General features: G+C 40.1%; 1 protein-coding gene across 1 annotated transcript in view; it reads left to right on the forward strand.

The window, feature by feature from the left end:
- LOC123870747 (scavenger receptor class B member 1) overlaps positions 1-20694 on the forward strand; it is a 117154-nt gene that overhangs the window by 27611 nt on the left and 68849 nt on the right. Inside the window, exon 2 of the mRNA XM_045914148.1 lies at positions 14787-15037. Coding sequence (XP_045770104.1) covers positions 14980-15037 — 58 coding nt within the window. The 5' untranslated portion in view covers positions 14787-14979. The remainder of the gene's footprint in view (positions 1-14786; positions 15038-20694) is intronic.

A 20694-nucleotide genomic window follows, 5' to 3' on the forward strand; every position in this document is an offset into this window, starting at 1 on the left:
TGCAATTTCTTGCATTTCTTCTAATCTCATTAAATTAATAATATTTTAACAGCATGTATATAATTATTTGCATATAAATGTGGGAAATGGCAGACAATACGTTAGGAAACTGTTCGCACAGCCACTCCCACGGATTACTGTTATACTATGATGATTTTGAATATCTACTAAAATATATAAAACTGTATTTAATTAATGTTAAACATTATACTTCCATTTTTAGTTTTAAGGTTACTGAGTTTTATAAAAACTAGATGACCTATATCTGCTTCGGTCGGGTGGAAAAGCTAAAAATGCCTACGTTACCGTGAGTTTCCAATAATCATTTTAAACAGAATCTGAAGATACCGTGCTCAGTAGTGAACCGTCGATGATGATGATGATATATAGATTTTTTGCACGCTTTTCTTGCACGTCTTTTGATTGTTTCGTTTCGAATATCCTACTAATTTTACATATTATTAGATGCAAGTGTGTTAGTTTATTGCCTTGTCCTTTACTCACACCGTGACCGAGCAAATGTCTGTATAATTTTTCATTAAATTATATCTACTTATATAATTTTTTGCATGGATATTTAAGACATAGATATTTTATATGGTAGTTAAAGACCTGGAGAGTAACATAGATTAGTAACTTTTATCTCAGAAAATCAAAGATTTCCCGCGGGGTTTTTGACCTAAATCCACGCGGACGAAATCGCGGGCATGAGCTAGTTTTGAATGTGAAGAAGAATCATCTTGCCTGTAGGTAGGTACCTACTCAATTATGACGTCTGAATTATATGTTGCGTTTATCGCATACAAATTGTAGTTAAAATGTGTTAGAGCTCGTGTATTAGCATCTCTATATTATAGAGTTCGGTTTGTTATCGGGCGGTCTTGACAAAGGTTATGCATAATATTATACTGTAGATAACAATTTAACGTTGAAAGAGTTATCTTTCTTCTGAACAAGTGTAAATTAAAAATTTATAACACCCCCGACAAGTGAAGGTTACAGTAACTAGAAAAGAGCTGATAACTTTTAAACGGCTAAACCGATTTTCTTGGATTATAGCTAAGAACACTCTCGATCAAGCCACATACAAAAAAACTTAATTAAAATCGGTTCAATAGTTTAGGAGCTATGATGCCACAGACAGATACACAGATACACACGTCAAACTTATAACACCCCTCTTTTTGGGTCGGGGGTTAAAACAGATCTAAGTCCTTCTTATATCCAATCCAATCCATCAGCCTGTATGCTGATGGATTGGATTGCTGCTCCATCGGTTCCTTCTTTTTATATGTACTTTTATACAATATTTTTACTTCACTGTTATTTTTGATAAGTGTAAATTAAAAATTTATAACACCCCCGACAAGTGAAGGTTACAGTAACTAGAAAAGACCGAAAAGACCTGATAACTTTCAAACGGCTGAACCGATTTTCTTGGATTATTCCGCGCCTATACGATCCAAAGTATCAGAGTTTTCCAAAACATCATTTTCAAATAAATAATTATGTATCTAGGCAACGTCCATCTTGACAGCTTGACATTTGTCAATTGACATAATATTATGAACCTAACGGTTATGTAACCTTCTTTTCTACAAGAAAACTAGAAAAGAGCTGATAACTCTTAAACGGCTGCACCAATTTTTTTGGATTATAGCTAAGAACACTCTCGATCAAGCCAAGCCACCTTTCAAACAAAAAAAACTAAATTAAAATCGGTTCATTCGTTTAGGCGCTACGATGCCACAGACAGATACACAGATACACAGATACACAGATACACAGACACACAGATACACAGACACACAGATACACAGATACACACGTCAAACTTATAACACCCCTCTTTTTGGGTCGGGGGTTAAAAAATAAGCTTTGTTGCTACGTTTGTATTTATGTGTGTTCCACCGTGGCAACTAAACTACTGGGCCGATTTTGATGAATGAGGTGTCAAACAAACTCGACCTGATGGATGTTACATCCAAAAAAGTAGGGGTCTCCATATTTTTTTTGCCATTGTATCGAGTGAGATGTCAAATGAAAGAAGAGAACATTCTTAGTGCATAAATATAAATATGGTATATTATTAAAATATACCAAGCGATAGAAACCGTGTTTTTCAGGTAGTCGGGTTTTAGACAGTTTAACTTTATCTTGTTCGTCCGTACCTATTGGGGAATAATCCAACACGCCAATTTGATATGAATGACGTGTAAAACTTGCCATTTGCATATACATATAGCCAATTAAAGAAACGCGTAGTTTTCGTAAGTCACCGTAGACACGCGCTTCCATGCATTGTGCAACACCGCCGTGTGTAACCGACGGGTCATGGGACTGTGCGTGTTTCTTGCCCCATAGTTCTAATTTCTAATTGCTTTAAAAAGTTGTTGAGCTGTCGTTAACAGCTGTGGCAATTAATTAGCGAAACTTGCATTGGCAAGGTCTTATCACCATGTCAGAGGATAATTGTGAGCGATTACTGTACGCGCAAAATAAGAAGCCCAATATGAAGTTACAACATGATGATTTACGCAGGTCCGGCTTAGATCTGTTTTTAACCCCCGACCCAAAAAGAGGGGTGTTATAAGTTTGACGTGTGTATCTGTGTATCTGTCTGTGGCATCGTAGCTCCTAAACTATTGAACCGCTTTTAATTTAGTTTTTTTTGTTTGTGGCTTGATCGAGAGTGTTCTTAGCTATAATCCAAGAAAATCGGTTCAGCCGTTTAAAAGTTATCAGCTCTTTTCTAGTTACTGTAACCTTCACTTGTCGGGGGTGTTATAAATTTTTAATTTACACTTGTAGTACAATGCGCATTAGATTGTATTGACGCATTAAGTAGGTACCTGCCACCGAAGTAGATATATACAAAACTCAAGAAACTCTAATCGTTTACGGTGGTTCTCTCTATAACGTAGACCTCCATTAAAAATGGATTTTTGAGTAATTCCAGCCGAGTGAAGTGAAGTCGGGGTGAATCAGGTAGTCGGAAATATGCTTAGAAAATGAAACTATCTCTGTTTAATTTCGACATGAAGTGCGCACGCGCCGTTAGGCTTTTACGGTCGATTTTAATCGCCAAATCAATAATTAATTTGAGCAATCAGTTTAAAATTTTGACAGTTTTTGTAATAGAAATATCCCAACGCAACGTGTCAAATTTTATTCGTCGGCTAAAATCAACTTATGACAATATAATCAGTCCTTAAGGTAAAGAAGAATATTCGGAACGTATATCTAGGTACCAAAAAAATACAACCAACGTGCACAGACCTACATGAAAACTATTGGTTAAATATAACGTTAACATTCCATTTACATTATCGTTTTTTACCGTAATTCGCAAATAATGCATTTGAATTAATTCAACCTGGTAACAATATAAAGATGCGCGCGCGCCGTCTTGCTTGAGTACGCTCGTTCCAAATTCAAGTCCGCCCGCGCCATTGGTCCACTTGTTCTAGAGTTCCGCGGACAGTTGAGCAAATAATGAAAATAAGAAAGAGAAAATACACCTGTATCACACGTAAACATTCATTTATTAAAATTGCCATATACCTAATAGTACAAATCTTCGAAAATTTCATTTCAGTGATTCCGTCATATTATTCTCTAAACGGATTTAAATAAAAGTTGTCTGGTAGATAAGTAGGTAAGTGACGATCTAGGATTTAGGTAAATTGATTTAATTTCAACTGTGCGTACCAATCTATCATTTAGTATGGACGGAAAATGGATGGAGAATTTGCCGTCGCGTGTCGCTTTGTCGATGATTGAAGAGAAGACGGAGCTCTATTATTTACTAATTAGTAGTTTATTTTCCTGTCAACAAGACATCGTCGTCTAAAACAACAGCGGTTAAATGCAAAAATATTTTTTTGCGCTATTGCCATAAACGTGAAAATTTTCAAAAACTAATGTTTCTCGGGCCTAACTAAAAACCTTGCTCCTACATTAGTATTTTTTTTTAAAAGACAGGTTTTTAGAAATAGGATAGCAGATTTTTGGTAGTCACAACTCACAATAAAAAGTTATTTAAGGAGGACTTTCGAGTCGATCCTCTGTCGGGTGTTCAGAGTGCAGCGATACGAGATGCAGCGTATACTTAGTTCACTATTTATATGCAGAAAAGAAGTATATTAATTAATCTGCAAATCGGAAGCGTCACTGCACACTGACGCGACAGATGCTCGACTCGAAAGTCCCTTTCTTGTAGTCTATATACGGAACCCAATGGATTAAAATAATATATTTAACCCACTTTAGCCACATGGTTATTGTTATTCAAGCGGCAAGGCGGTGCGTTGCGATAGATATTAGTTGTCGTTTTAGCCGTCTTGCGAACATCGAGGTTGGGTGTTTGACCCGTATTTGCAGGGAAATCTAGGGATTTCTATCAATGAAACAGCTTTTTTGCCATGCTAATCATGACTAATACTCCCCTTTCCCCTCCAATTAAGTGTAAAGCTTGTGCCAGGAGTGGGTACGACAATAGTGCAACGGGTGGGGTTTGAACCGCCGACCTTTCGGAATTCAGTCTGCTCCTCAACCGTTGAGCTATTGAGGCTTTTGATAGCACAAAATATGAAAATGAGATACGTTATCATCACCATTTCAGCCTGCGGACGTCTACAGCTGAACGTACGCCTTTCACAAGGAGCACTACCATTCTCGGTCTTCAACCTTCGTTATCCGATCACTTCACAAATAAATATTAAATAATGTGGTATTTTATGCAGTTTAACCTCACATCTTCTGTACCTATCTGTCTTTCTATCGGTCCACCGAACTATTTGCCATTGCCACTTTAGCTACAAAATAAAGAGGCTTACTGTTTGGTGTATCGGCTAAGTCATCACTGACAATAAACACTGTTGGAAGACTATGGTCTTGGCTCTGAGGAATTTAGGGTGAGAGATATCACGAAGCTATCGCGGTGGTGGTGCGGAGGTGATTTGCTCCAGAAAGCGCTGCTCTGTCGTTATCTATACTGGATTGACGAAACGATTGCAGAAAAGTTCTGGATCCAGGCGGTGCAAGGCCGCTGCGTGTGGACGACCTTAATAGAGACCTATGTTCAGAAGTGTAGGTTTTTTTTTTAATTTTCTCTTCTCTTCATATCTGATTTAATCAGGTATTCCGAGCATGGCGCTCGTCTTCGCCCGCTGAATGACTTTCAGCTTTCTTATCAGGCGCGTTAAAATTCTGACGTACGATTGTTGTAAGTATAATTAGTTCAGAATCCTTAGAAAGAAATTCGTGGCCTTTAAAATGATTAATGTAGGCCATGCCGGAACAAGAATCGATGCAGTGTCGAAAGATAAGCACGCATCGAGGAGGTTTTGTAATTCAGCCTTTGTTACTAACAAATAATTATTAATGTGTATCCGTAGGATCTCAGCTGGTGTTCGATTGCAAAACGTTGTGGAAACGTTAATCATGTTAATCTATACTTATACGTGTCGAATTGCCGGGATTCTTTCCAAACTTAACAGAGAAAATACTTAGCTTAGTATTGTGTCCGCAAAAGGAGAAATCAGAACACACAATGATATAAGCATAAGCTAAGAATAACCTAAGTATATAATTGGACGTGAACTAAATTAAAAAAAAATCTTTATCAGGATAGGTAGTTAAATAGGTAGGTATATTTTCGGCGGCTACTATGCCAGCTAAAAGTACTAAAAGCTAGAATAATTTGCTGGTAGTAGGTATATTATATTCAGGGTAAAATTATATGAAAAAATAAATCATAATTAAATATGTCTGTCAGGTATTTTGAATTTCTTTATATACCAATATGATTCACGGAAAACAATGGTGTTGTGACAAAGACTTGGGAGGAATGTAGAGTTCAAGGTTCAGAGGTGATTAGTCATTATATTATTTTATTACTTACTTTACGTTAAAGTATGTAAGTTTGTTTGTATAAAGTAATCTCTGGAACTACTGAACAGATTTTGAAAATTCTACAAGATCCTTAACATGGAGTTATTCAAGGGCCCGATAAACGAATTCTTGAAAGTCCAGCAAACACATTGGCGGTCGCTCTGGTGCTGCAAATCTTCATGGGCCGGTGGTATTCAATTAACATCAGGAGACCCTCAGAAAATTATTAAAAAAAAAACAAATACAACTAGCGCGAATAGCGCTTCGCGCCGTGTTAACCACTGGGTTATTACCATTAGCAGATTATTGTCCATATGAATATATTATGATAATATGATAAAAACATTATTATAGATACTATTCTTAATAAATAATAATAATCGCCGTGTGGCACCGGCAGAGGAGAATGTTGCCACCCCTTCTCATCCCGCGGGTGTCGTAAGAGGCGACTAAGGGATTCGGGGAACTGATATTGTCATCCAAGTTCCCCGAAATTTGGCACGCTGGCCATAGAAACAGCCTCCTCGGGGACATGAGTGGACCCCGAGTGATGTAACTACCACTCACCCCCCCCCCCCCCCCTTTTTATGATGATGGAACACAACATAAGGAATGCGCGAATAGGGCCGCTACCTGGGGGTCGCCAGGGCGCGCCTGGAGCTGGCGCTGGGCGTAGCAGCATACGGGCCGCCAGTACCACCAGTCGACCGGCACTACCACCTAGCCGGTCGACACATCCATCATCCCCACCAGATGGCTTGGCTCCGACAGGGCCCACCAGGGCCCAATCTTCGGCGCCCGCCGCTGGTGGTGTACGCCGCATGCGCTGGACTTCTCTCATGAACGAGAATGTCATGCGTGCGTACTACAGGGCGACAGGAGGGGAAACCGGACGGACTGGCTACCGAGCGGCAATGTACCGCGAGTTCCTGCTGCTCGAGCCGAATCTAACTGTCACGGAACAAAACCTGGCAGATCGAGCTCGGTATATTCAGCGTTCTAACATCTTCAACGCTGCCGAGCTCGAACGATTGCGACGTGAGGCTGTTCCAGAAGTGTCAGCACCTACCACAGTGCAAATCGTCTCCCAGGCGGAGCCTGTCCGCGAGGAGGCAACTACCACCTTACAAGATTTGCCTGTGGAGGAAGACACTGGGGAAACAGTCTCCCTGGATATAGAGCGGATGAGAAGGATTCTAGAAGAGGCGATCTCTGAAATCCGAAACGCTCCTCTAGAGAATCGTCCGCGGCTCTCCCGACTTACGCTCAATGTAGCGACGCGGGATGTCATTGAGGCTATTAACAAAATGCTGCCACAACATCTAGAGAGCAGCACTGGCCTGGGTGATACGGCTTCTATTATCTTCGGTGCGGCGCTAGCCGTGCACCGATTCATCGGTGCCAAGACTCCGGGACCGGGGCGTGCTGCTGCCACAAGGCGCAGCGCGGAACCGGCCTGGAAGAAGAGAATAGAACACCGTATCACTCTTGCCAGAGTCCTCATTGGCAGACTGCAAAGCTTCAGGTCAGGCAACACTAGGCCAAGGATTGTGCGCTCTGTTAGAGTTGCGCTGAACGGGTGTGGGGTCAGGTTGGACCAGCCCGATATTGCGCAAAAGCTAACAGAGCGCATCGACGACCTGAAGCAGAAAATCGCTGCATGGGGGAACCGCATCCGACGATACTCGGCAAGAGTCGAGCGATTTCAGCAAAATCGTCTCTTCTCGAGTGATCAGAAAAGGTTCTACAAAAGACTGGAGTGCCCAGCAGTCTGCTCTGCCTCTCAGCGACCGGACCCGGCCGACCTAGTCGCTTTCTGGCGGGGGGTGTGGTCGAGAGAGGTGGAGCATGAAGAGGGCCCTTGGATTGCGGCGGTAGAGGAAGCATGTGCCAGAATAGAGCCGATGAACCCGGTCGCCATCTCTGCGGAGGATGTAGCTGGTGCAGTAAGGCGGGCTCCGAACTGGAAAAGCCCGGGACCCGACGGACTGCATCACTACTGGCTAAAAGGTTTTTCGGTTTGCCATGCGACCTTGGCTCGACAATTCCAAGAGGCTCTCGAGCAGAGGGCACTCCCGAGCCTTTTCACTACCGGGATCACTCACCTAGCTCCAAAGTCCACCGATGCCACCGACCCGGCTAAGTATCGTCCCATTACGTGTCTTACTACCATCTATAAGACACTGACATCCGTTCTGAGCCTCAAGATCTCCCGTCACATAGACGAGAATAACATCATGTCTGGGGCTCAGAACGGATGTCGGGGCGGTAGTCGTGGTACTAAGGAGCTCCTTCTCATCGACTCCGTGGCGGGCCAACTGGTCAAACGCAACCGTCGGAATTTCTCCGCCGCCTGGATCGACTACAAAAAGGCATTCGACTCGGTGCCCCATTCATGGCTCTTGAGGGTCCTTGAGCTGTACAAAGTTGACAGTGCAGTTCGAGACTTCCTTGAGACATGCATGGGGCAATGGAGCACGATCCTGTGTCTCCATGGTGAGCGGTTGGCGGCTGCCGATGACCGGATAAGGATAGGACGGGGTATCTTCCAGGGTGATTGTCTGAGCCCGCTATGGTTTTGCCTGTCTCTGAACCCACTTAGCACCCTGCTGGAGGGCTCGGGCACAGGCTTTCAGTTCCGGAGAGGAGGGACAAAAGTACCTCACCTTCTGTACATGGATGACCTCAAACTGCTGGCACCCAATGCCACCCGCCTGAAGGAGCTGCTGAGCATCACCACTGAGTTCAGCAACTCTATCAGGATGGAGCTTGGGCTGGACAAGTGTGCGGTCATGCATGTGGAGAGGGGACAGGTTACTCATTCGGCCGAGATTAGTCTCGAGCCGTCCAACATTAAATCCCTCTCTGAAGCTGAGTCATACCGGTATCTGGGCATGTCACAATCCCTAGGGGTAAAAGAGGCGGACATGAAACAGTCTGTTTGCGAGGCCTTTTTTGGCCGTCTGACGAAAATCTGTAAAAGTTATTTGTCAGGCGCCAATAAGGTCCGAGCTTATAACGGCTGGGTTATGCCCGTCCTCATGTACACCTTTGGCGTGCTCAGTTGGACTCAGACCGAACTTGACGCCCTGGATAGAAAAGTCCGCGCGACTATGACTCTCTATCGCATGCACCACCCAAAATCGTCTGTGATGAGGTTGTATATCCCCCGGAAATGTGGTGGTCGAGGCGTATTAAGCGCCAAGACCATGCATAACCGGGAGATATCCAACCTCAGAACCTACTTTGAGACGATGAGGGGGTCCCCCATGCATAGAGAAGTCATAGAATGTGATAAAGGCCTCACTCCACTATCCTTAGCCAAAACCGAGTGGCAGAAACCGGTGGTACTTAGCACCTCTGACCGGGAGACCGTATGGAAGGAGAAGGAGTTGCACGGACGCTTTTTTAAAGCTCTTAATGAGCCACACGTAGATAAAAAAGCGTCCGTGCAATGGTTGCGCTTTGGTGACCTCTTCGGGGAAACCGAAGGTTTTGTCTGTGCGATACAAGATCAGGTGGTTAAGACGCGGAACTACCGAAAGTACATTCTGAAGGATGGCACTCACGACATCTGTCGAGCTTGTCGCCATCCCGGTGAGTCACTCAGACATGTGCTTTCGGGATGTTCAGCGCTTGCCAACACTGAGTATCTGCACAGACACAACCAAGCAGCCAAAATCCTTCACCAAGAGCTTGCTCTGAAGTACGGTCTCCTGGATGAGAGGTTGCCGTATTACAAGTACACACCGGTGCCGGTACTCGAGCGCGACGGAGTCCGGCTCTATTGGGACCGGTCCATCATCACGGACAGGACTATTCTAGCGAATAAGCCTGACATCGTGCTGGTGGACCGGGCACAGTCGAGGGTGTTTTTGGTGGACATCACCATTCCATATGACGAGAACCTCGTGAGAGCTGAGACGGAGAAAAAACGCAAGTATCTTGATCTGGCTCACGAGGTTTCCGACATGTGGCATGTGGAGTCCACCGAAATCATCCCAATCGTCATATCTGCAAACGGGTTGATCCCAGTCAGCCTCGCTCACCATCTGAGGCGACTGGGGTTCCGTGGCAGTTCGCTCGCAGCCAGGATGCAAAAAGCGGTCTTGCTAGACTCGGCAAGGATAGTCCGCCGCTTTCTCAGCCTGTCGTCCTGACCCCCGGCCGTTTGGTCTCCCCTGCCGGGGCGTAATCCTCCGCCCGGTACAAATATTTATTTATGTAAATGTGTATGTAGGTTTATTTATTTTTATGTATGTAAGTATATTATATTCCCTTTGGCTTTTATATATATCTATTTTGTAACCGGGCGTGAGAGTAAGTTATATAATAATAATAATAATAATTTATTTATTTAGGAACAAATTTTTACAAATTTTACAAAACAGGTGTGTACATAAACTTGATCAGTTTTTCCGCACACCTGTTATAGGTGTCGTCGACAATGTGTAGTGCACGTAACAATAATTTAATCTAATATAACAATTTCTACTAGTACTTACTACTAAACTTATAAACTAACAACATTAGGCTAAAAATAAATTACTAATAATAATTTCGCATGACTGCCCATGCGATTTAATCATTAATGCGGCCCATTCCTCTGAAGTCAGCCGATACGATACGGTTTCTATCGATTCACACCCACAACTATTCGACTTATTGTATTATTTATCACGTATTTATCACTATTAAATATCACCTATTAAATACCGGTCAAGTGCGAGTCGGGCTCTCACACGAAGGGTTCTGTAGCATCATACAAGAAATCTGAAACCAGTATAGTAAGTTTTATCTTCGCTCCAACAGCTGCAAGTTAATGACGGACCGCGCCATCTATGATGTGATTTAGTAAACATATTATTTGATCGTGATTTTTTGTGATGTAACAAGGTTTTCGGATTTTTCCTTAAATTGTGTTTTAAGACATTGCTAGCTGCCTTTCATAAATTGGGTTTTTTAAAATCCCGTGGGAACTCTTTGATTTTCCGGGATAAAAAGCAGCCCCTGTCATTCACCAGGTCTTTAAGTATACCCATATAAAAAAACGTTGATCTCTTGCTCTTTTGCGACGTGATTGAAAGACAAACTAACATCCAAACACACTTTCGCATTTATAATAGCGGAGTGAGTGATTCAACGTAAAGTGTAAACCACGTGAAACAGGTGAAGTTATATGAGCTACTTGAGCCACGGGGACGTTTCACACTCGTTCTACCTATATCACGGAATACCTGCCGTAATATTTAATGTTAACGGTGTAAAGACCATTCTCGCTTAGCATGTCATTTTATATTAGTAATGAAACCGTACCACTTTCACATTTGTGATTTGCGTAATAATTTTATGCGAAACTCGTTGACGGCTATCCGGTTGTCTTAATCAGTCGATTAGTTGTTTTTTGGTACATTTATAATATTGTATTTTTAACCCCCGACCCAAAAAGAGGGATGTTATAAGTTTGACGTGTGTATCTGTGTATCTGTCTGTGGCATCGTAGCTCCTAAACTAATGAACCGATTTTAATTTAGTTTTTTTTTTGTTTGAAAGGTGGCTTGATCGAGAGTGTTCTTAGCTATAATTCAAGAAAATCGGTTCAGCTGTTTGAAAGTTATCAGCTCTTTTCTAGTTACTGTAACCTTCACTTGTCGGGGGTGTTATAAATTTTTAATTTACATTTGTAAAATATTTCCTTACTTATTCGGTATCCGTGACCTAGCGTTTTCTTTGGCAAAGCAAAGTATAGATGTTCGATAATATTATAATTAATTTTAATTGTAATGCTAGGTGCCATGGAACTATGAATCAGCTTAGCTTATATTAAAGGTTTTCTGTACTAGGTGCCAACATTTTTCATTGACCTACTTTTGAGGTTTTTACGATAGCCCTAAGAAAATACAGGCGGGCATAAAAACCATAGCTACCATAAATATCGTTGCTATAGTATAGCCATAGCCCAATGGGGGTTAAATAGAGGATTTAACCCCTTACGGTCTATTTACATTGACAGCGAATCGAAGCGATGTTTTATTATTGTGACCTCCACAGTAAGTAAGCCCGCACTGCACGCTGCACGATTGTTCTGTGTGTGTTGTTGTTTTTGAATTAGTTACATTAGAGCGGCTGCAGGGGGTGCGAAAGGAAACACCAGTTCCTTATCCTAATTTTATTTCTAAAGATTTACATATCATTAAACTAGTTATTACATAAAATAATCCTAATTGCTCCGCCGATATGTGGCGGAGGCTTAGAAGCTAATTGTGATGTGTCGGGCCCAGTCCTCGCGGTGATCGTGAATTTCGCCGCGTCAGCTGGTGTCAGGTTCCGCGACGACTGTGGGAACGGTTAGCAGGCACGTCTAGCGTTACGGCCTGACTATGCCTGCGTAACAGATTAAATTATAATAATATTGTCAAAAACGTGCGGTGTCTTGCCGTGGAACTTAGCCCGACTGACTTTATTCTACTCGATAAAATCTAGTAAGTATAGGATAAATGAGAAAAAATCAGCCAAGTGCGATTTAGACTCGCGCACTGAGGGTTCCGTACTCGGGTATTTTTTCCAACATTTTGCACGATAAATCAAAAACTATAAATATACTATATATAATATATATAATATACTATATATAATATATAATATAATACATAAAAATAAATAAAAAACCGTTTTAGGATGTACAGGTAAAGCCCTTTCATATGATACCCCACTTGGTACCTATAGTTATCTTATTTTGAAAATTGAAGCACATTTTAATATTTTTTTAATGATATAACCACAAATTCGCGGTTTTTAGATTTATTCCTGCACTTGTGCTATAAGACCTACCTACCTACCAAATTTCATGATTCTGGGTCAACGGGAAGGACCCTATTGGTTTCTTGACAGACACGACGGGCAGACACACAGACAACAAAGTGATCCTATAAGGGTTCCGTTTTTTCTTTTGAGGTACGGAACCCTAAAAATGCAGTCTACGTGAATAGAGCATAATGCCCCTTATATACGTTGGCCCTTTCATTCGGCGAATGCACTCAGGGGTACTTACTCGTAGGTCAACTTACGGCATGGCTTTATTTGCGCGTGTGGCCAGTAACCCGTGCGTGAAATCAATTTCAGTGAACGCTAAACAGGGTGATGTGCACTCGACCATACCAATATAGGAAGATTTTTCTCCAAGCTGGTTCAACCAAGATAGATCTTGGAACTTGTGCAAGAATATAGTTAAATTAGAAGAATAAAGTAGCATTGAAGATAGCAAGGGATTAAAAACCCTGTAGCTTGTGTGTTGTAACTTGTAAGTTACTTCATCGCAGCTTATGATGGCTATAGAACTGAGATGGGATACGGAGGGTCATATGAGATTCGAGTAGATAGGGATATTATTCTTGTGCCTATAATATGTGAAGTCCGCCGCAAGATCTTGACGCGATTCCCAACAGCGTTGGTGTACCAGGTTTCAATCGTTGACAAGTACTGGCCAAATACGTTGGGCCAACATGAACATGCTCAAAATAGTAGGATGCGAAATGCGACGGACGGTGTGATAATAAATAATTTATTTATGAAACCTCTAAAGATTACTTAAGTCACGGACAATATTGTTTAAACCGCCAAGACATTAAACGGTTCAGTTTACTATTTGTGTAACCTTAACATAAAATCTCAAGGTGCAACTGGTTTTTCTTGTCAATACTACAATTATTAACCTTCGGACTTCAGAGCAAAGTAGCTCGATACCTTGTTTTTACGTATTTTTATAATATTGGAGCGAAATTACCTACCTCGGAACTGTGCTATTACATCTGTCCTTCATCTTTTTACCATCAAATTATAATATTGAACTTTTAAAAGAATTTTTGTGGGCATACTCGCTTTAATTTCTAATAGCTCAACCGAGTGGACTGAAGACCGAAAGTTCGACGGTTCAAACCCTGCCCGTTGCACTATTGTTGTACCTACTCCTAGCACAAGCCTGACGCTTAGTTGGAGAGGAAAGGGGAATAGGGGATTAGGGGGGGGGGAGGGGTCATTTAACATGCCTAATATTCTTTAAAAAAAAAAAAAAAATTTTGGCTATGATCAATGTCTTCCTTAACGAACGCTACCACGCCTTATCCACCACCACGTAATTCTTTTTCATCCAGCCACCTCCCGCCATGCTCTTTAGCCAAAGGCTTTTCTTTAGTATATCGTCGATTCAAAGTTTGGAGGACTCCCCATTATAATGCTTACTTACTAGTAGCTAGTAGGCACGTGGTCTCCACTCTAGGACTCTTAAGATCCAACGGTCATCGCTCCTACGACAAGAACGGCAACCCACTGCCAGTGCTAGTTCAATATCTTTATAGTTTGCGCTATGTCGATATGTGCGCGGCTGTGGATCTCTTTATTTTATATCTTATCCTTGTACCTTGATTAATAGATATATTTGTGAATCTTCACCTCCGATATTTTGAGCTCGATAAAAGGAAACTCAAAAGTTTGAAAACACTTTTGTGGAAAGGTCATTGAAAAAATATAATTTTAAGGTCCTTTCCGGCTTGTTTACAGCTGAAATAGCAGAATCATTCGCCAATAAGAAATACCTTCGCCATGATCTTTCATGATAAATAAACTTTGGATCTGACCCAAAATATTTTGACTACGATTTATATATCAAACAGAAGTTCAAAATTCAAAAAGATTTTAACGTGGCAGCAATTTTTATCATGAAAGTTCATAATATAGCCTTTCTTTGGCAGGTGCCCAATTTTCCCCGAATGTTAAGGCCCTCTCCGAATGAAATATCGAAATTAATCGCACAAAAGCCTTCAGAAAAGGTCTTTTACCATGATCTTTTATATATTTACTTCGTGTTTTTAACATATTTTTTCCTTGTACTGCAGGTTTGCGCATACGCACGTCCAACTTCGGAGTTGTATACGAAGTAGTTCGCGATCGACCGCCAGCGGGAGAGCAAGTCGCTTGCGGCGGAGTTCAACACAAATAAGAATAACACTCAATGGGGAGGATCTAGTGTTGTGTGGTGTTGTGTGTGCTTTCTGTGTTCGTACAATTGTGTTTTGACAGTTCCTCAGGATGCAGGGCCGTGACAAATTATGCGCAAAGCTCACGAGCGCATTCCTAAGGAAGTGGTGTAAGTACTTATGCGATTTTAATTTGATCTTTCTATTCCATTGTTTTATTGGTATTTTGGAAAGTTAATGAGTGCGCTATCTGTATCTACATTTTTTTAAATGCTTATCTTTGTTTTGAAATTGTTATCTGTCAACTTTACAAAGGCTGCTTGGTAAGTTATTTAAAAGATGTGTAAAATATTTAGATATACAGTTGGTAGGCCTACATAACTTTCTTTGTAATCAGTAAATTAGAATCTGCTAACTGAAAAGTTACATAGGCATACACACATACATATAAGTGCACAAGATTACATTACTAGGCACCAAGCACCTAAAATTTTAATAAATAATTGCATTGCCTATAACAGGATTATCAATATTTTTTAACCCCCGACCCAAAAAGAAAGGTTTTATAAGTTTGACGTGTGTAGGTATCTGTGTATCTGTCTGTGGCATCGTAGCTTCTAAACTAATGAACCGATTTTAATTTAGTTTTTTTTTTTTGAAAGGTGGCTTGATCGAGAGTGTTCTTAGCTATAATCCAAGAAAATCGGTTCAGCCGTTTGAAAGTTATCAGCTCTCTTCAAGTTACTGTAACCTTCACTTGTCGGGGATGATATAAATTTTTAATTTACACTTGTCAGAGGTATTTTTCTATTGATAAGTAGGTATAATATTATACCTATAAAATTTTGAAATTTAATTACTGTAGTGTCAGTAGTGTTTAGTTGAATTCGAATTTAAATTCCTCAGACGTAGATAAGCTGTTAATAAACGCAGAGTTTTCAAATGACTGGTTTCTTCGAAGAATAAATTTAATTATTTATCTAAGGTAGATATCTACAAGTATTACAACGGTAAAAAATTTGATACGTATTACTATGACACGAATTAGAATAAATAAAACTTAAATATGAACGAGGCCTAAAAATACGAACCGAAGACAAGATGACAAGACAGATGAAAGTCCTTTATCTTTATTCTTTGACGCAACGGAAAGTTTATCCGCAATAAGGCCGCCTTTGCACACAATTGTTTTTTCTGTTTTCTTATTTCTGTGTTGTGTTCCTTTACATGTGTTTTTGTGTGCAATAAAGACTTCTATCTATCTATCTATCTTTATCTAACTCATTAGCAATCTTCTATAGTACCCTACAAACTTAAGTAGAAGGTAGAAACATTTGAATTCGAAATAAAGAAGTATTTGAATTCGGAATGTAGATTGTAGTTTGTAACTTTGTAGACTACTCGTCGATGCTTCGATGTTTTCTTCTTTTTGTGCCTCTCCAGTCTCCACTATTGCAGGGTGGCCTTCATTTGTCATATAATTTCTTGTCTTCACCAGACGGGAAAGTTGTGCTGTGCTATTTTGGCTATCCCGGTCTATTCTCGGATGTTCCTAAGCCACGACTTTCTTCTTCTACCGACCCTTCTCTTTCCCTCAATTTTGCTCATCATAGTGGTCTGGAAGGTGACTGTACCGGCCATGTCTGAGAACATGTCTCAAATAACTGACCTGGTCTGCGTTTGATGGTCAAAATAAGGTCTCTATTTTTATCGATGCTTCGTAGGACTTCGTTGTATCTTATTTTTTGGAACCGTAATTTTTGAAATGCTAATTTATTAGATTCTTAGATGTCGGCAATCAATTTAGTAAATAGGTATCTACCTACCATAAATTCTAATGAAAGACGTCATAAGCCACTAACATAATTATGTATATTGGGAATAAAAAATAATGTGCTCAAACCACAAGCCAGGTAATACCTACTCAGTTAGTTTTTTTAATTTTTTAATGAAAAAGTTGTGCAGTGTATGAAACAAAACCTGCAAAGCAGGTTCGAGTTTGTTGAAGTGAATTAACCTTGTATTATATAATTATCCTTATTAACATATTAATATATAAAATCAAAATGGAGGTAAGTATATAAATAAAAATTACTTAACTTTATAATTTACACAAAAAAAATTATTGTACCTCTGTTATAAAACATAGCGAATAGGTTAAATAATTTTGATAGTAAATTTTATTATGTTGATCACATAATAGGAACCTATAGCTAATTAATAAACAATTAAGTACTTAATTTGTTAATTTGATTGTTTGATTTATCGTATGTAATTGAGCCTAAATAAAAATTAATTATGTAGTGGGTACCTAACTTAGTATAACTATGGGAAACTATAATAATATCTAAACAATAACTGAAACTTTTGAGTGGGAACACTTATCAGGGGGCACGGCAGTGCTCCCGCCAAGACGAGCTAAACGGCGGCCGGGGCGCTACGTACCTTTTTCTCGAAGTGTTTCGCCGTATTTTCGACCCGTCATAACTTCGGTCTGGATGACGCTAGAAAGCTGAAATTTTCAGTATAAGGTGTCCTCAGCAAATTTACCAAATATACCAAGTATCAAATATCTAGCTTTTATGGTTACAGATTTATTGATACCTAAAATACGCCGATTTCGTCCCTCACTGATGATCATCAAAACCTCTACTCAAAACCTCGAAGGTACTTCCCGAAGTCCTAGAAGACTGAAATTTGGTATGTAGACTAGAAATTGACTACAAACTACAGGAAAATTAAGAAATTGGAAATGCCCCCCCTCTACGCCTCTTATGGGTGAAGCCAATCTGTAAATTCTGTCGCTAGAATGCTGATATTTTCAGGATAAGATGTCCTGGGCAGATTTATTAAACGCATTGAGTATCAATTGTCTAGCTTTTATAGTTTCAGATTTATTGACAGTCAAAACTTCTAGTCTGTAATTCTAGGGTACTTCCCGAAGTCCTAGAAGACTGAAATTTGGTGTGTACACTAGAAATTGCATACAAACTACAGGAAAATTAAGAAATTCAAAATTTTCCCCCTCTACTCCCACGTATGGGGGAAGCAAATTATTTGTAAAGTCTATCGCTAGAATGCTGATATTTTCAGGATAATATGTCCTTAACAGACTTATCAAACGTACCAAGTATCAATTGTCTACCTGTTATGGTTTCAGATTTATTGCCATTCAAAACCCCTCCAGTCAAAAGTTCCCTAAGTCCTAGAAGACTGAAATTTGGTATGTAGGCTAGGGATTTCATTCAAACAACAGGAAAATAAATTTTTCCTTGTCTGTACATTTAAAAAATGTGTTTCCTAAAGTCCTAAAAGACTGAAATTTGATATATCTGCTTTAAAATTGAGTTGCAAGATTCCACCCAAACAAACATAGTTACATACATTGGAAGTGGAATAAAAGCTTTTAAAAAAAGAGGTAACGATAGAGAGCGGGCCATGAAAATGATGTAGGTACCTACAAAAAATAGATCCAAAAAAAAATCTAGGGCACCTGCCAAAAAGAAATGAAATCCCACCAAAACATTTCATGTAAAATGTGGCCAAGACTCACAAGTTCATAATGCTTTCACTGTTAAAAAGTTATGAGATCTCTAGTAGAGCCAAGCCCCTAGCTAGCTTAGAATTGCGCTGCCCATGGGACCTATCCCAAGTCCAAAGTATATAGCTCTTAAATGCTCTTGAGTATATCACATTTATAACAATAAAGAACAAATAACTCTACTTACAAGCTCTGATTTTACAAACCCTAAATCTTGGTTAAAAAAGTACGGCTTGGCCGTTTAATGTTCGTGAAACTATTACATGACATAACATATTATATTAAGGTCAAAGAAATAGTTTGTTCGACAATTACTAATTTTTATTATACTTCATGATTGTCGCACAAGCTATTCCGGGCTTAAATGTCATATCAGATAAAAGTACCACGAACATTAAACGGCCAAGCCGTCCTTTTTTAACCAAGATTTAGGGTTTGTAAAATCAGAGCTTGTAAGTAGAGTTATTTGTTCTTTATTGTTATAAATGTGATATACTCAAGAGCATTTAAGAGCTATATACTTTGGACTTGGGATAGGTCCCATGGGCAGCGCAATTCTAAGCTAGCTAGGGGCTTGGCTCTACTAGAGATCTCATAACTTTTTAACAGTGAAAGCATTATGAACTTGTGAGTCTTGGCCACATTTTACATGAAATGTTTTGGTGGGATGATATCTACCAGCCTTCCCATTGAATATACGTTAAAATATATACATAAGTTCATACATAATTATTTAAAACATGTATAAAATTGCTATATACATAATAAATTATTATACTTACTTTATTTTCAATATCAGTATTTTTCGCGCAAGTAGCATAATATCTATAGGAGGCGACAGGTTGAGATGGCAATGGGGGTGGGACGTCACTCACACCCGCAATCCGCATAGCCACCGCGCTAACCCGGTGCGGGATAGCGCGGGTGACGTGCGGGAGTGCGGAGCCTCCCCCCCGCCTTATACCCCGATTGCCATCTCGATCTGTCGCGTACCATAAATCATGTGGCGCTGGGGAGACTGACAATCAAGTGCGAATAGCGCGAACCCACAGTGCATTGTGAGTTTCACGTGTGACATTGTCACGTGCCGCTGTCCGTCCTTCCGTTCGTCCGTCTGTCTGTCTGTCAGCGGACTGTACCTCATGAACTGTAATAGGTAGAGAGTTGAAATTTTCACAGTGTGTATTTATTACTATTGCCACTATAACATAAATAATAAAAAAAAATGGCCGCCATGTTATTTTTTCCTCTCTCGTCTGGCTTTACAAAGATTAGCCAATGTCAAGTTTGTAGTTTGTAACAAGTTAGTTATACTATACAAGTATGGACCCCGTCTGTGCCGGCGCTCGCCGACATACGCACGGCACCCCTTTAGAGCTCTTTCCAGTCAGTTTTAACAAAAAAAAATACTCTAAAAAGGCAGAGCACGCTCGCCAGCTAACACCAACACAGACGAAGTCCCCGCCATGTTAATGAACAAAAAAAGTAAATACATAATAATCTTGTACGAAGTACGATGGTACAGAACCCTTAGTGTGCGAGTTCGACTCGCAATTGACTGGTTTTGGTATTTACGCAATAGAGCCAATAGATTCAAAGCCGAATTTAATATATTCCGGTTTTCTTTCTTCGTAAACCATCCACTCTGGCATTGCCTCAAACGGTATCCAACGTGATTAAAAATACCCGCTCAACCTGTTTAGAACTCTCTTGCGAAAGGAATGACAGCCTATTTTTATCACACTCTCGCGTAAAAACCTCTCCCTATTACACTGAAAATATACTTTGGAATATATATTATATAAATGTATATTGTATATATGACTAGCTGTTGCCCGCGACTCCGTCCACGTGGATTTAGTTTTTCAAAAACCCTTGGGAACTCTTTGCTTTTCCGGGATAAAAAGTAGCCTATGTGACTCTCCAGGTCTTCAACTATAATAACAGTCGAATGAGAACCTCCTCCTTTTTTTGAAGTCGGTTATAACAAAGACCATGAAAATTTAATAATCTGGAATGGAGATAGATAACTAATGCATTAATTATAGCGCGTTAATAGATCAATTTAGATGCATCGGGGTTAAACGAATAATAATTATCAGTTTTAATACTCGCATGTTTCTTATCCATTAATCCGGAACAGTTAATCCTACTACGGTCCACAATAATTTTATTATTAACGTACGAAAGTCGCATTTCAAAATTTCTCCCGGTTTCCACAAGATGTTACTCTTCACTGAGCGTGATAAATCGAGATCGTGATTTAATTAACACTAATTAGCACTT

This window comes from Maniola jurtina, chromosome 13 (assembly GCF_905333055.1).
Source record: "Maniola jurtina chromosome 13, ilManJurt1.1, whole genome shotgun sequence".
Classification (NCBI taxonomy): Eukaryota; Metazoa; Arthropoda; class Insecta; order Lepidoptera; family Nymphalidae; genus Maniola; species Maniola jurtina.